We start from the raw sequence: 17,560 nt of genomic DNA, 5'->3' as shown, positions 1-17,560 counted from the left end.
AGAATCTGTGTCCTGGAAACTGAAGTGCTAAGGTAAACAAGTTTGGAAGGGCTCAGTTTCTAACAAGCCCATTTGCTCCAAGTTAATTTCCCCCAGTAATTGCATAGAATATAATTTCTACTGGGATTATGACATACGTACATTAAAATAGATAAACAAGAAGCTAAAGTAGCTGTGGCTTTCCCAACGTAAGTAGTTTGGGACTTGGGGTGGGGATTAACTAGAACAGCGAATATTCAATAGCTCACTGTTGAATAATTTCCCTCCATTTCGAAGCAAGCATTTAAAAACTTTGAAGTGCATATTTTGAAGTACCCAGCCTCCTGGGAGTTAACTATTCAGCTGAGCACATGAATGTAACTGTCATTTTCAAACAAACTAGCACAAGGTAAACATGAATGCTGTTTAAATCTGTAAATATTAGCCTGTCAAACCCTCCCATGGGTTATCTGGCTGAATGAACAGGGAAAATAAATGATCACTATGTCAACAACACAACTGAACTGTGTGAAGTCCTCCTACTTAATAAATACTACCAAAAACCTGACAGCTGTTTTTCATGATTTCACAGTACTGTTGGGAAGGAATTCTAATGTAACATTTTCAATTCTCACAGCTGAGAATGCAAAGGTGAAAAAGCAGTAAGAAGTGCAGTCACCCCAAGTCCCAGGTCAAAGGTTGAGACTGAACGGCAGATAATCAGAACCTCAAAAATCCTGGGGGAAGGGAAGCTTTTATGATGACTACAGATGTTTAGTTGAGATTTTGCCAAACAATTCTCTGTAAAACCTCCTTTCAAAGCATGTCTGGACAGTATTGATGTTTTGGGTCAGATGTTTTAAGTACTGTACTTGAGCAAAAATTTGTACCCAACTATCTATAACGGCACCACAATCTGCACAAACACCAACTGAAAATTTCATATTGCGTTAGTTTCCTCAGTCGTCTGGTTTCCTCAGTGGTTTCTCCATTTTAATGACTTTGTTTTATCAGAACGTGCCAAAGGAATAAAACAAACACTTATTCCCTAAATAGAAACACAAATGCCTCTTTACATTATCAGAGCTTCGCTGTTAACTGACTGTGTGACTAAAAAGATATAGCATTTTATTTTATGTGATAAACATATCACAACAAGAAGCAGAAGGGGCAGGTTTACAGCCCAGAACAGTTAAAATCCAGAAATCTAGCAATAATATTTCACTAAACACAAACACGTTCAGCATGCAAAAAAGTCAGAGATACAAAACAGACAAATCCTACCCATTATGAAGAATAAGCAACACAGCTAGCAAAATATACTATTTGCTGAGCTGAATATCCTGCAGAGAGCCCTCGCTCCCTGTATTAAGTAATGCATACCTTTCAGTCTCTTGGAATTGCCATTCTTTTGCTGCTCATCTTCCTCATTAATGGTGAACAGAACAGGTGTATTTGGCCTCACGCCTGCCTTCTTTAGCCTCTCTTGCCGGATAGCGGTTGCCGAACCGGGCATGTTGCTATCTTCTTCCTTACTACAATATATCAGTCCCAGACTCCACTTAGCAGCTAGCTAGCTGCAAAGCAGCTCCTTCATTTGTAACAGATCCCGTACGGGTATAAGCAGTGCACAAACAGCTGACGAACACCAACATCCACTTGGCAGACGGGGGCCTGCAGTTTCCTCCACCTTGACGAAATAAAAGGCCTTAATTAAAGGCCCATCGGTATGGAAACCTCCTCCTCCTCCTCCTCTTGACGCCTTTAAACCTGTTCAATCAGATCCCACGTCTTCTGTCCTTCCTGATGCAGCACCTTTCCCCCCCTCCCTGTATCTTCTTCTTCTTTCCAGCTACTGCACACTGAAATATTCAGCAGGCAGCCCAAGAGGAGAAAATATGATACGCCACCGTTAACAGTTGCCCTGACAACAGTGACATATCCTAATCAAAAGGAGGTCCGTGAATGTCGTCTCCTCAGCTGCAGGAAAGCAGCCTGCCGGAATGTTCCCTCTGTGCACTTGCTTGCTGCTGAGGCAGAGAGAAGCCAGCGCACAAAAGGCCGAAACCACCTAGCAGGCTGGGCTGCTCCTTCTTCCCTCGGAGACTGGGTGGAGGAAGGATGGAGCTCCTGCTTGCACAAGCAGGCAAGTTCTGAGGAAGGGAAGCCGACTAGCCTGCAGGCAGGTAGGTAGTATTTTTTGCCAGTTCCTCCCTTAGCTCAGAGTCTGCAAGTTTTACCAAAGCAGGCTCTCTCTTTTGAATTCTCCAGCAACGCTCCCGTTCTTGCAATTGGAAAACATGCTCTACGAAGAAGGTAGGTGCATATTCCGTAAAGGGCAAAAATCTCAAGGCGGTACACAAGTATTTTCTTGTGCAATTAAATAAGAAGATGGTTTTTAAAAAAAACCTAAGGCAATGCACCTTGCATGAATAACTGGTGTTCCCTTTGGCAAACATTAACACGATGCAGCACAAAGGTTATTTGTAACAACAACAACTTAAGAGGCTAGGACAAAGTATTTATCAAAGTTTTCCGGCAGTCAAAGTGTAACATGACAGTGCTCTTTGCTGTTTATAGTACATAAGTCTGCCTGTACATTCCATTTCACGAACAACTTTGTTTGTTGGTTTACTTCCTTTTACTATGCCTTTCCGCTCATGGCAGCTTAAAATGTATAGAGAAACAGATCACAAAATATACACTAAAATTGTAACAATGCATAAAAAAGAAACAGCACAGAGCAAGTTTTTTTAAACACACACATACACAAACAAACAAACACAGCAAGGAAATTAAAAAAGGAGAAAAACAGAAAGCAAACCAAATGCTTGACTGAACAGAAAATCCTTTACATTTCCATGCAAAACCGCACATAGTCCCATATGCGCTATATATTTAATGCAGTAGCATACCACTTTAAACTGTCATGGCTTCGCCCAAAGAATCCTGGGAACTGTAGTTTGTTAAGGGTACTGAGAGTTGTTAAGCATTATTATCCTCACACAGCTACGGTTCCCAGAGTAGTTTAACAATCAATCTCTCTTCCCAGGAAACTCTGGAAATTATAGCTCTGTGAGGGGAATAGGGGTCTCTTAACATTCCCCTCTTAACTGTGAGGGGAATAGGGGTCTCTTAACATTCCCCTCTTAATTGTGAGGGAAATAGGGGTCTCTTCCTGTCCAGGAGGATCCAGCGGCATGTCTGGATGAACAGAATGAGAGTCCAGAGTCTGAGGTACTACACTGAGAAACTGCCATCCAGGGTTCAATGGCTCAAAGTTCCTGGCAATGCAACCCTAGTATTTCCCATAACAAACAGAGTGAGGAAATTAAAGTATGCATAGTACATGAACTTCTCTCGGCCATAATGGCCGCTTGGCAAAAAAACTCATTCATTTCAATATCCAGTGCTTGAGGCACTTGCAGTAATTTTAGTCCTAGACAAGAAACAAACCTCTATTTGCCAGCACATCCTGCAACATTTCTTCTTCTCAACCTAGTCTGAAGAGGCTATATGAGGCAAATCTCGAAAAGTGTACCTAGAGGATTTTCAAAACTGTAGCACTCAGGCACTGGTGGAGGAAGAGGAGTGCGGGGGGGAGTGCACCGCCCCTGGCAGTGCAATCCCCAGGGTGTCATTGCGGCTGCCCACCCCCACCCCCGCGCCCTGCCCACAGGAAGTGCACCCTGCCCCTGCCCCTGCCTGCTTTCCAGCCCCCAGTGCCAGAGCATGAAGCTCCGCCACTGCACTCAGGGGGAGGCTGAAGGCTGGGGTGTGTGAATGTGTTGTGTGAATACATTTTTTAAAAAGCAGTTCTAGACTAAGTTGTTAAAAGTACATTTCTATTTTGAAATTAATAATTCTGAACAGTCAGCTCATAAAAATATCATGGCAGTGTATAATAAAACCATCAAAACGTTACCAAATCATGAAATACAGAAAAAAATGGCCAACACTAAAATCTAATTACTTCTCTGAAAATGATTGGCAAACTAGAAATGTTTTCAGCAGATGAAATATCAAAATTGTAGGCATTTGTCTGATTTCAATAGGAATAGTATTTCAAAGCACTGGTGGTGTCACAACCCTCACTTTTATGGGAGATGCTTGCTCACTTAAATTTGTTCAAATGTTGGAGAGAATTTGCTAGATGAAGCAAAATGGTTTCTCTAATACACCTTTCGACTGACGTCAAAGGTCCATCTTTCACACATGTTTCTATGTATTTGTCATTTTCTGTATTTGGCCTCCTTGTCACTCTCTACGAAAACTCTGAAAACAAACCCAGTGCAAGGTTATGGACATAACCTTGTGCTAAAGATATATGGGTTGGGTTCCCTTTCTGAGTTCTTCAGAACAAAACAGATGCATGGCAATCTGGGCCAGACTTGGAAGGCCAAACTTTGCCCTCGGTTCTAGATACAAGCCCTCATTCCATCCCCCATGCTCAATGGCTAGTATTTGATTAGCCAATAATAGGTGGGATGGGAGACTTCTGAAGATTTTGTGAGCACAGAGAGAAACTCATAGAATCCACATGTAAACAATGGCACAAACTACTGAGCTAGTTTTGCCTCACCATGTTTCCAGTTTTAAGCTCCTTCCTTCTTGGCAGGATTCCAGCTCTCATGTGTGACACAAGGTGTACAATGAGGCAGAAAATTTTAAGAAAAGAGTGTGAGCCATATGTAAACTGAGTAAATCCCTGCATGGCCCAAGTTGCTCATCCTTCATTAGTTTCCCTCCCAGCATTTTTCAGCCCATCTTCTAATCTAAAGATGAACTAGAAACTACATTTCTCAAACTTTATCCACAAAAAATGCACACATACTGTACTTTAAAAACTACGTGTGCACAGATATTCTTGATTAAAAGAATGAGCCAAATATTTTTGGTTATTGTAAGCAGCACAGTCATGTCTTAAATGGGCTCCTCTCGCCCTCAGAGAACAATAGTTCAGAATGTGTACAATTCACATCTAACAGTTCATGCCAGCTAGCTTTCTTTTGATTTAAATAATAATAATATGAAGATCTGAGTTTCAAAATACTTCAGAGCCCATTCCAGAGATGTTTTTATTTAATGCCTTCCAAGGGGGCATTCAGCATGGAAACATGCTTTGAATCAAAAGTGTGTTGTGGGTATGTTGGAGATAGTCTTTACCTCAGCAGAAACTGAAAGAATGAAAGGAAGCAAGCAGCCTGTGGGTTCCTTCCCTTCAGTTTGGGACCCCTTCAGTTTCCCCCTCACACATTAAAGCCCTATGATGGGACAGGGAACAATTGACCTTTCACGACCCTTTAAGCCACTATTCCCCACCCTGGTGCCCTCCAGTTGTTTCCGACTATAGCTCCTCTCAGCCCCAACTTTAAGATATTGAAGGGTCATTATGAGTAGGGAAGTGGGGAGCTTGCTTCCAACAAGTCTTCTTCCCAAGAATACGTCAAACTGCTAGTGAGGCTCGTCACAGATTAATTTATGGGGAGGAGGGATAATTTCCCCTCATGCACTTGTCCATTTTAGGACAACATGCTCAATGTGACATTTTTCCAAGGGACTTCACTTGTAAAAACATAACTGTGAAGTTCCCTGTCTATATCCACCAGTCGTGAATGCGTTTTATTAAATTTATTCCTTTTTTCTGAGAGCTTCAGAAAAGGAAAGACCATCAGACATGGGGTGGCTGATTTTTGCAAAGGATTCGCCAGAGCCAAGTACATGGCCTGAGGAACTGAACTGTTCAATTGCAAATGATGGCAGATGATAAAGATATCAGCATTGAGCCTTGAGGTCTTTGCCTTTCCTGAATGCTTCAAATATGAAAGGAACAATTGGGATGCACAATTATGCTTCCCTGGCTTCAAAAGTAGATGGATGAACACTTGGGGACAGACTACACCACTGAGGAATTCAGGCCTGTATTCAGGGCTACATTCTCTAAATGTCTTGTCTCATATTAACCTGCCACATGACATTGTCAAAGTCACTCAACTTTTCATGTTTCTACTTTGCATGCACACCCTGTAGTCTAACTTGCTCTATGATGTATAATTTTGCACTGTAGACCACCTTCGGTGTCCTTGTCACAGAAAGGCAGGGGGAAATGCAAATATAAATACACGAGTACAGGACAATCTATTCACACCATTTCACCTTCAACAACATCTTCCCCCTCCTGAACCACAAATTCTCTTTTAACAACAGAAGTCCTTGCTAAACAGGAGCATTTAGAATTCCTTAGGGCATCTACATTCACCACAGAATAGCCATGATTCAGAAATGTGCCCATCAGGGTGTTTCTCCCTCAACAAACTTCCCATATGAGACTATGGCTGTATAAAATGCATTTGCATGTGGCATCTCCTCCTGCTATCACAGTGACAGATAGATCCACTTCAGCAGCAATTATAGGAGGTGGCACTTCCAAGATTATGCCACGCTGTGCACATTCCATTGTGAGCACACACCCTCAGCACTTCCTTTACCGCAGCCTTTCCAACCTGATGCCCTTGCAATGTTTTGGACAGAGACCCTGATTTGCTGCTCCTTTGCTGCCATCAGAGATAGTGGGTTTTTTTAAGCAACACCTTTAATAGGCATCAAATTTGAACACTGATTCTGTCGATGATGACAGAAAAAGTATCATGGCACCTTAAAGTTATTAGGCCATAAGTTTTTGAACATGTGATTGAGTGTATTCTAATCTGCAAAAGCTGATGCCTTAATACATTTGCTCCATCTTGAGTGTGTGGCACAAGACTCTCTGCTATTTTTGCTGTAACCAACATAACTATCCCTCTGGAAATTGTCAGTGCAATACCATAAATAGAGGACAGCTGATTAAAAATGAATGAAATGATCTACCACACACTTAAATATGCAGCAGGAGTCAAAATAGCTGAGTCCTTCCTTAACTTTGGGGAAAAGTTAATTATATGCCATTAAATGAGTACTCTGGGTATAAATTGCCATCGCTAACTTAGGAACAATGGAATGAACAGGTTTGCACTTGGAAGTAAAAACCATATATAAAGCACTTTTTTTCAGAAATGTGGGCCTACTTCAAAGAAAAGTTAATACACCAAACATAAACATTAATATTTCCTCATCATGGCGCCAACACTGATATTACCATCAAACTGAAACCTCCCATCTCTACTTCTTAAGTGGTATTGCCTACTAAGCAGTTAATTCCTCATTATCCAAATATGCAGTGCAATTGTGTGTTTACTTCTCTCTCTTTCTCTCTCATCTCACTTACTCTAGGAGATTGTTTCATTTAATTCTCTAGAGCTTAGGCATTCAGAATGTTTTTCTCCTATTCTAGTGGTCTGGTAGTAGTTTTTGTCATGTTGTTAGAGAAGGATGGCCAATTTAAACCCAAAAACAGGTTTGGACATGTTTGGCACTTGCATTTCTGCTTTTTTTTTTCCAAAGTAGAAAAGAGAAGGATGTTGTCTGGTGGCTACAAACTGCCAACTTAATTGAGATAAATTGAGGGATAATGTTTAATTATCTTTGACATGCCAAATCCTTTTCCACCTTGAAAACAGATGAAACACTTCCTTTATATGCACACTCACTGGCGCTCTCTCTCTGGAAGAACTGCTTCAGAGTTTATAACATGCCTTCGTCATTTACCACAAACCAAGATCCCTGAACTCTAAAAAATAAATTTCCAAGCCCACTAGGCATATGAGCTTCTAGAATGGTGGGCCATTAAATGATATTTCCTGCCATTTCCCTTGTTCTATGGAATGTTGCTATATAGCAAATATCACCAGCTAGTTCCTTCAGACATCTTTTGAAGGCATGCCTCTTTTCTTCAGGCTCTCTCTGGCCGTTAAAGCTGGACTCTGCTTTTCTACAGTGTGATGCTGTGTTGTACTTTTCATAGTCTTTAATGTTGCTTTCAGTGGTTTAGACCATTGGTCTTATTGTGCATTTATGGTTTACTGTATACCTTCTGGATATTTTTAGAAATGGTCTTAAAATAAATAGTTCAATCAAAAGAGGAAGATCTGTGCACACATTTTGTTCCGTATCCTGGAATTAACAGAGCAATCATAAATGTGCATATGGTGAGTGAAGTGGTAGAAGATTTGTCCCTTTCATAGACTGACCAGCAGGGACGGCTCTACCATTAGGCTGCCTCAGGTAGCAGATTAAGGTGGTGGTAGGAGTTTCAGGTGCTGTGTGGTGCTGGAAGACAGAGCTGCTTGTACCACATGGCTGGCAGTGTGTGTGTGTGTGTGTGTGTGTGTGCCAAGCTAGCTGTCCTCAGGTTCAATGGAAGACGCTGTCCTATCACCAGTGCTGAAGTAAGAGTCAACTGAAAATTTAGCCAACTTCCCTAAGTGAAATGGAGGGCAGGAGTTTGCTCCAGACCTACCTGTTAACTCACTCCAGCCAGAGTGGGGAGATGGTTTCTCTCTTGCTGCTGTTTGTTTGCTTACTGAATTGCCCCCTCATTTAAATTAGCAGGAGGGAAATTAATTATTCAACAGACCTGATCTGGGTGACTGTCAAGGAAGGAAGGAAGGAAGGAAGGAAGGAAGGAAAGGGCTTTGAATCCAATGTATCCAAGACTATCCCAACACGGCCCAGAGCATCCCATATCAGGTCCTACCACTGGTGGAAATGTTGCTATCATTGCAACTATACCCACAGAGCTTTCTACAGATGAACCAGAGGCCTCCAGGAGAAGAAGAAGGCCATGGCCAGCCAGCAGAGGTCCTCCCTGTTAGTGGCCACCCTTCTGCCTCATCCTAAACCCCCTTCAGCCAGCCTTCACCAGGGGTTAGGATTGCTCTGCAAAAGGTCTCCCTTATACTTTCCATTTTCTTTATGAAATGTGCAGTAATCATACTGCATATGACTGTGAAACTTTTTATTATAAGGCTTTAAAATATTGCATCAGTATTCTAGAAGGCATTTATGTTTTATATATGTAAATATGTGTGAGAGCACCTTCTGAAACATGTTGCTTTTAAATGAAAACCAATCTGATCTTGACAGCTTTTAATTTAAAGAAATTTTTTTCAGCACTTTTTCAGGACCATTATCTGCAATATCACTTTAATGAAAACTTGTTAAGATCAGAGTATGTTATAATACAAACATTTCAACTGTCTTCAGAAAGTGGCATCATAAATAAATACAGTACATCCTTTACAGAACAGAAATAATGCTACTGCTCAGCAGCATATCCTTCGATTAAAATGTCAGCAGCACCATCTTGTGGTTCAATCTGTGTATAACTAAATCCTGTCACCTAACTACACAGAGCAGCTGGCTATACCTAAAGTGTGATAGTGTTTGCAGTATTTGATACCTTATTTTGCTTCACTACTCAGTCTGTGCCTTCAGACTGTGGATCTTCAGTCATTAACGTTCTGTGTATGTTAACTGGTGGCAAGAAACACCCCTTCCTATATTTACTATGTTTTTGTGATAAAATAAAATTTCAAAATGCAGCTGCTCTCCAAGGGCAACAGTAAATGTGAGACTGTTGGGCAGATTCTTAAAAGCTCAACCTTGCCTTCATAAAACATTATGTTATCTCCCTGACAAAGTGCCTTTGGAGATCAACACAGGGCGATGATGGATATAATGTAAAGAGAAATCACAGCAGGTTCTTCCTCCTCCACTCCTACCCTTAGCAGTTTCCTTCCTGCTTCACAATTTGCATGTGAGGTAAACACATCAATGAATCATATTACTCTTGCTCCAAAGAGCCTGCTGGATAACTCCAAAGGCTCTAGTCTAGCACCCTGTTCTCACAGATGCCTAAGAGAAGCCCACAACCAGAACTGGAGCACAGCAGCACTCTCCTCACCTGCAATTCTCAGCAACTGGTATCAGGTGAACTACACACTTCTTCTTTTTTAGAGCACTGTACAGTGGTACCTCGGGTTACAGACACTTCAGGTTACAGACGCTTCAGGTTATAGACTCCGCCAACCCAGAAATAGTACCTCGGGTTAAGGACTTTGCTTCAGGATGAGAACAGAAATTGCGCGGCAGCAGCGCGAGGCCCTATTAGCTAAAGTGTTACCTCAGGTTAAGAACAGTTTCAGGTTAAGAACGGACCTCCAGAACGAATTAAGTTCTTAACCAGAGGTACCACTGTATATGCATTTATATGTGCGTTTGTTTATTTCTCTCTGTGTGTGGGTGGGTGAGTGGGTGTGGGTGTGTAAACAGTTTCAAAATTGCTCCAGGAATTAAATGAATTTTATGACATCCAAAGAAAACCTGACTGGTATTCATGCTTTTGACATTTTGTTTGCCTCACCAGTTACAAGATATACCTTGTAAAATATACCTAGTAAAAAATAAAAGCAACAGCCAATAAGGTGAATCTTCCCATTCCCAGAATCAAAGTAAAACGTCCACTCTCAAAATAGTACATATTTGTGCACAACCAATGGAGACTAGGTCAGATTGTCTCCTTGGGTGGAACTAACTTAAAGCTATTTACTTGACATAAAATACATACTCCATAATTACAAGCAAATAAACTTGATCCAAAGTGTAGGAAGTTCTGTATCCACAAGGCTCTCTCGTCTCTTTTTAGAAAGGAAATTTGATAAAGACACAGGATGTACCGTATTTTTCGCCCTATAAGACGCACTTTTCCCCCTCCAAAAATGAAGGGGAAATGTGTGTGCGTCTTATGGGGCGAATGCAGGCTCCTTGGCTTCAGCGATAGCAACGCGAAGCCTCCAAAGCCTGTGCTCTGGAGGCTATGCGTTGCTTCCGCTGGAGCCAGGAGAGTCTGCTCTTTGAGGCTGGCGGTGGGGGAAAGCAGCGCCTCCTCCATCGCCAGGCCCAGAGGATGGGGGGCAGCGGGAAGGCGCGCGACGCCTTCCCGCTACCCTCCAACCCGGCTTGGAGGCTGGCGGGGGGGAAAGCAGCGCCTCCTCCATCGCCAGCCCCAGAGGATGGGGGGCAGCGGGAAGGCGTGCGACGCCTTCCCGCTACCCTCCAACCCGGCTTGGAGGCTGGCGGGGGGGAAAGGAGCGCCTCCCCCATCGTCAGCCCCAGAGGATGGGGGGCAGCAGGAAGGCGCGCGACGTCTTCCCGCTACCCTCCAACCCGGCTTGGAGGCTGGCGGGGGGGAAAGCAGCGCCTCCTCCATCGCCAGCCCCAGAGGATGGGGGGCAGCGGGAAGGCGCGCGACGCCTTCCCGCTACCCTCCAACCCGGCTTGGAGGCTGGCGGGGGGGAAAGCAACGCTTCCCCCATGGCTAGCCCCAGAGGATGGGGGGCAGCGGGAAGGCGCGCGACGCCTTCCCGCTACCCTCCAACCCAGCTTGGAGGCTGGCGGGGGGGAAAGGAGCGCCTCCCCCGTCGTCAGCCCCAGAGGATGGGGGGCAGCAGGAAGGCGCGCGACGCCTTCCCGCTACCCTCCAACCCGGCTTGGAGGCTGGCGGGGGGGAAAGGAGCGAGGATGGGGGGCAGCAGGAAGGCGCGCGACGCCTTCCCCCTACTCTCCAACCCTCCTGTGGGCTTTTGCGGGAGATGGGGGAATTCCCCCACCTCCCACAAAAGCAGGCAAAAGCCGCACTCTCTTTAAAGGGGCTCCCTGGCTTCTGCTGGCTTTTCTAGGAGGTGGGGGAATTCCCCCACTCGCAGAAAAGCCCGCAAGAGCCGCGCACCCTTTGTAGAGCGCGCCCCTCTTGGGGGCTTTTCCCCAAGGAGGGAGAAGGGACTGACTGGAGTCCGTCCCTTCTCCCTCCTGTGGGCTTTTGCGGGAGATGGGGGAATTTCCCCCACCTCCCGCAAAAGGAGGCAAAAGCCGCACTCTCTTTAAAGGGGCTCCCTGGCTTCTGCTGCCTTTTCTAGGAGGTGGGGGAATTCCCCCATCTCCCGCAAAAGCCAGCAGGAGCCACGAACCCTTTGAAGAGCGCGCCGCTCTTGGGGACTTTTCCCCGAGGAGGGAGAAGGGACTGACTGGCTGAGTCCGTCCCTTCTCCCTCCTGTGGGCTTTTGCGGGAGATGAGGGAATTCCCCCACCTCCCGCAAAAGGAGGCAAAAGCCGCACTCTCTTTAAAGGGGCTCCCTGGCTTCTGCTGCCTTTTCTAGGAGGTGGGGGAATTCCCCCACCTCGTAGAAAAGCCAGCAGGAGCCACGAACCCTTTGAAGAGCGCGCCGCTCTTGGGGGCTTTTCCCGAGGAGGGAGAAGGGACTGACTGGCCATTTCAGTCCCTTTTCCCTCCTGGTCGAAAAGCCCACAGGAGTCGTGCACGGCTCCTGTGGGCTTTTGGGGGAGGTGGGGGAATTCCTCCACCTCCCGCAAAAGCAGGGAGAAGGTCTTGGAGTAGCGCACAGGCTGCGTGCAGCCTGTCCGCTGCTCCCAGAGCTGCGGGGGGGGGGGATCATATTTTTTTCCTTGATTTCCCCCCCTGAAAACTAGTTGCGTCCTATGGGCCGGTCCGTCCAATAGGGCGAAAAATACGGTAAATCAGAGCAGATGTGTGTTAGGACTGATGCATTTATTTCCCTTAAAGTATTTTCCTTGACAAAGGACATCCATTCTCATGCACAAGCGGAGGAAAGGGTGACAGCTCAGGGGAGGTTTAGTGAAAAGCATGAGCCATTTCTAGTGCAAGATTACCAAAAAACAGCTTCTGTTTTTAAACACTTAGTATGCCGTCCTGCTTACAGTTACAAGTGCACATGTCTCAAGGATTTCAGTGGCTTTTTCACCCTGTAATAGTGTGTTCCACTACAGCCATTAAAAAATATAATTTTAAACAAGAAAGAAAGAAAGACTTATTAAAATGTAAGTTGTGATTCTTGCTTCCACATGTTTAAGACTAGATGAACTTTGATACAGAAAGCCACTTAAAAGGTAGCTTTCATTAAGTATGTTCCAGCAAACAACATAGACTACAACTTCCATCAGCCCCAGCTAGAAAAGCCAGCGGTCAGGGTGCTGCAGTCCTGCAACATCTGGTGGGGAATGGTGACTGCTTAGGGAAGGCTGATCTAGAACAGTGGCTCACGCTCAGTTACAAAGAAGATGAAAGAGGAATAACTCTCCATAAACTGATTAAAGGAAAAGAACTCTCTTGTAAATAGTGACGCCTATGCTGGTATTTCCTTTTTTTAATATATAATTTTTATTAACCGACCAATCACATCAAATCAAACCAAATTACATAAATTACAAATTACAAAGCCAAATTTTAATTTTTTGTTGGGGGGGACCCATATTTCAAGTTCCGAAGGGGATCCAATCATCTTCTTGCTACTGCTTTACTGTCCACAAATCTGTCCATATGATGTTCACAATACTGTCCAGTCCTTTTTTATTGTTTTCCACATCTCCTCTTGTTGTTCTCATATATTTTTCCTTTCTCTTTGTGACCTCTGATGCTCTCCAAAGCGGGTTGAAACAAGTTGTAGTCCTGTGCGGATATTTTTATTCATCCAAGAATCATATTCAGACGGTTTCCGTATATCATCACTTCCATAAATAAAAACAGTCTTACCGTCGTTAATCTTCACAAGTCTGTCGCCTTTTTCCTCCTCCCAGTTGTAAATCCTTCGACAAAGCCTGGCAAGATGGCGACTGTTTTTATTGCTGCGTCACTCCAAAAGCTCTTATTCTTTACTCAATCTCCATAAAACATACTTTTGGTTAAAGTTCATTTCCACACAGTCCTTAAACATCCTGCTTAGGTCAGTTAGCCGATGGATCCAGTATGAGGAGGGGTTCTTGGTTAATCACATAGAAGAAAAGAAAAAAGTTTTTTCCGCCATCCAGTCCCCGCTGCTGACATACCCAGCCTTTGATGTGTCTTCTCCATGAAATATTCCTGTTGCTCCGACCCGTCACTCTTCTTTCACAGAGCTCCCTTCAGTTAGCAGTCTTCACTCCCCTTCTTCACTTGAAATATGTGCATTTGCTTCTTCCAAATTAATTATTACAAATTGCTGCAACTAGTGGCACGATCAGGGACAGCGTCCAGGAGAACCAGAGTCCACACAAGGGCATTCTGCCTAGTGCCCTGGTCACCCCCTTCTTTCGGATCTGGGAATGATTTATGGGCACAGCAGGCAAGGGCAGTGTTCCCCATATCCTTGGCAACAAGGGAGGCTGCATACTCCCATAACAGCCTCTTAATTACCTTGTGTGGGCCGGAGAGATGTTATTGTCAGCCATCTTCCAATGCGCCCCTAGTGCCCCCCCCATGCTGGTATTTCCTATGGTGCTGCCATCCATCAAGGGAGAAAAATCTATTTCCTCTGTAGAAAAGAGGATATCTCAAAACATGCCACTGAATATACTTCCATGTCCTTGTGACTAACACCTCCAGAATGTAATTAACCTGCATTGCAACCTATTCATTTCATCCACCTACACGCTATTAGGATTCTGCTACCCCATATCCTGGCATGGCACACATTGGCAAAGAAATCAGCTAGGGGCACACAAATACCAGGGACTGATTTGAATTACATTTGCCTGAGTTCCAGCCTTTTATTAACGTGATCACCTGCTACACCTTGTTGTAAGATATTTTGCATATTACACACCCACCCACTGCAAAAGAGCAAACTGAAAGCCCTGCTTTTCGAAGGGAGTTCTGTAGCAAACACTAATTCTAGGATGTAAGGAATTAAATAGATTCCGGGGGGGGGGGGGTGAAACAAACAATTTGCACAACAAAAATCAGAGTCAAGACGTTACTCGGCACATTCAGTTCTGAACATCATGTGAGATTTTGAAGGAGCAAGCTTATGCTGAATACAGAAAAACCAAACCATTAAGCAGCTTGACCCTATTCAGAGTCAGATGGACTTTTGTGGGGGTGTTGCTTTGTGCCTTTTTTATGAACTGCAGCATTTTGCATGAATGTGTTCGTATTATAATGTATGTCCATTCATACTTTGGTTTTAAATCTGCTGTTAGTTTCTTGGACGCCATTAGTCTAACAAATGACTAACAAGGTAAGAACAGCAGCAACAACAGCAGCAGCAGAGTTTAGGGTAAATAAGCCCACTGAAAGCAATGGGCTGTGGTTCCTCCAACTCTGAATAGGATCAAGTATGTGCTGTTCTCAACTGACAGATACTTTTAAAAAACTCAAAAGGTAAAAGCATATGTTGGCTCACAGTCTGCATGTCCCACTTCCATTAGTCATGCCAACAAAGCAAATGATCAGGTCCCCACTCAACAGAACAATCAGAATTGCCCCCAAATGCTGCTGGGAGACACTGTGGGTTAAACCACAGAGCCTAGGGCTTGCCGATCAGAAAGTTGGCAGTTCGAATACCATTGCTCGGTCCCTGCTCCTGCCTACCTAGCAGTTTTAAAGCACGTCAAAGTGCAAGTAGATAAACAGGTACCGCTCCGGTGGGAAGGTAAACCGAGTTTCCATGCGCTGCTTTGGTTCGCCAGAAGTGGCTTAGTCATGCTGGCCACATGACCCGGAAGCTGTACGTCGGCTCCCTCGGCCAATAAAGCGAGGTGAGCACCGCAACCCCCAAGTCGTCCGCAACTGGACCTAATGGTCAGGGGTCCCTTTAAAGGTAAAAGGTAAAGGTACCCCTGCCCGTACGGGCCAGTCTTGCCAGACTCTAGGGTTGTGCACTCATCTCACTCTATAGGCCAGGAGCCAGCGCTGTCCACAGACACTTCCGGGTCACGTGGCCAGCATGACAAGTTGCATCTGGCGAGCCAGCACAGCACACGGAACGCCGTTTACCTTCCCGCTGGTAAGCGGTCCCTATTTATCTACTTGCACCCGGGGGTCCCTTTACCTTTTACCAAATGCAGCAGGGGTAGCTGACTACATTTTGAAGTTAGTTAAGTAATGCACCTTACAATTTAAAAATGTGGGGAGCTATTAAGTCCAGAGTCTGAAAAACCTATATGTGCCACTGTCTGCAAAAGTCAGGTCTTCCTTCTTTGGCCAGCCCCACTCAAGACCATTCTTGAGCAAAAAGAAAATTCTGAACGTTTAGCTTTCCTTCTGGCTAATCTGACTCTTTCCTCTTATGCTCATGCCAATATTTCACTCTGTACCTTGTCACTCTACTACCATCTTTGTCTAAAGCAGACTGAATACTCTCTGGGCAAAGATTGCATCCCTTTCACATATTGCAGAATACTTATTTATCACATAATATATCAAGGTGGTGTACAATACATACACATATAATAAAGCACAGAATGTCATCAAAACAATGCAAAATAATCATTCAAATGACTGGCTAATCTTAAGAAAACTTAAAAGAGAATAGGCCTGGCAGCATAAGGAGGTCCTCAAGAAACACCTGAATGTCAGTACTGAGAATGCCTGCAAAATACCTGCTGGACACAGTGTGGGGCTGCTGACACTAAAAGTCTGACTTCTAGTTGAAGCGAATCAGGTAAGTCTCTGTAAACATGGGAGATTGAGCTGTGATATAAGAGCTCAGGTGGTCTTTAAGGTATCCTAGACTGAGGGTGCTCAGGGCTTTATATATTAATATAAGAACCTTGAACCTGGTCCAGTGTCATATTGGCAGCCACTGCAGATGTTTTAGACGATGTCACATGCTACCAACCAACTACCCCTATCGACAGTCTAGCTGCTGCATTCTGCACTAGATGGAATGTCTGGTTCAGGCCCTAATGCAGCTGCCATATAAAACACATTGCAAAAATCCAGTCTTGGAGATACCAAGATACTACAGTCACCAGGCTATTCAAATATGGCTGTATCCTGCACCCCTGACAAAGCTACCTAGCATGAAGTTAAAAACGGCACTGTAGTTTTGCTGTCAACTATTCAGAGTATCTTCCAAATGTCCCACACCGATTCAAAAATATTTGACTGGATCATCATGCACAGATTAGTCAGCCTCTATCTCCTGGTGCCTTAGAGATGCTTTGGACTACAACTCCATTAAGCCCCAGTCAGCACACCTATGCTGGTTATTCAAATTATTGGTTAACATTATTTGCAATATTGCACTACGCTTCTGTAGTTCAAGAAAGAGAGCTTTCATATTTCAGAGTTTTCAGTTCCATGAAATTGCCTGGCAGTTTCACACCCTCCCATTCAGCTCCTAATCCAGAAATAGTGCATAAAGTGTTAAAAAGCACACATCTAGCTACAGATCTTTAGCACCCTGCCCATGAATCTCTATTCTTTATAGCAATTTAAATAAAACAGATATGTAGAAAAAACTGCAATGCTACACAAGAGACAGACAATATGAGAAAAAATGCATGACGAGTATTAGCTTTATTTCAATGTGTGGCTTTAGAAGTACAATTATGATACCAATAAAACAAGGAAGTGCAAATGAGCTCATATAACATGCACTCCTAGAACCAGCTGCAATACTGATCATCCTTAAAATTAGAATACAGTGTACCCAGAAATGGCTATTTCTACTCAGTAAGCTAGTTCAAATTAAAATTGAAATCATTAATCACACACACCATGCCACAACTCTAGCAAGTGTGCTTTTTCGTGTACGTTCAAATTTATTGCTATGAGTCATTCCATTAGGACCAAGTAGAGTTATCCATGCATGTACTTCTGCACAGGATTTTCGACTGCAAAGCGTAC

At 44.0% G+C, this 17,560-nt stretch overlaps 1 protein-coding gene across 6 annotated transcripts in view; it reads right to left on the bottom strand.

The window, feature by feature from the left end:
- Window positions 1-17,560, bottom strand: part of MAP7 (microtubule associated protein 7) — a 99,354-nt gene that overhangs the window by 79,565 nt on the left and 2,229 nt on the right. Inside the window, exon 1 of one of the 6 annotated variants that reach the window (XM_083434923.1) lies at window positions 1,363-2,347. The exons of 4 other annotated variants lie outside the window; for them this stretch is intronic. In XM_083434923.1, coding sequence (XP_083291049.1) covers window positions 1,363-1,495 — 133 coding nt within the window. In that variant the 5' untranslated portion in view covers window positions 1,496-2,347. Of the gene's footprint in view, window positions 1-1,362; window positions 2,348-17,560 lie in introns of those variants that run through there. One more of the 6 variants, XM_083434922.1, reaches the window with a different exon arrangement.

The sequence above is a fragment of the Podarcis tiliguerta genome, assembly GCF_965153285.1.
Source record: "Podarcis tiliguerta genome assembly, chromosome: 3".
Lineage (NCBI taxonomy): Eukaryota > Metazoa > Chordata > Lepidosauria > Squamata > Lacertidae > Podarcis > Podarcis tiliguerta.
The sequence above is the reverse complement of the archived record's forward strand: the minus strand, read 5'-3'. Positions and strand labels throughout refer to the sequence as shown.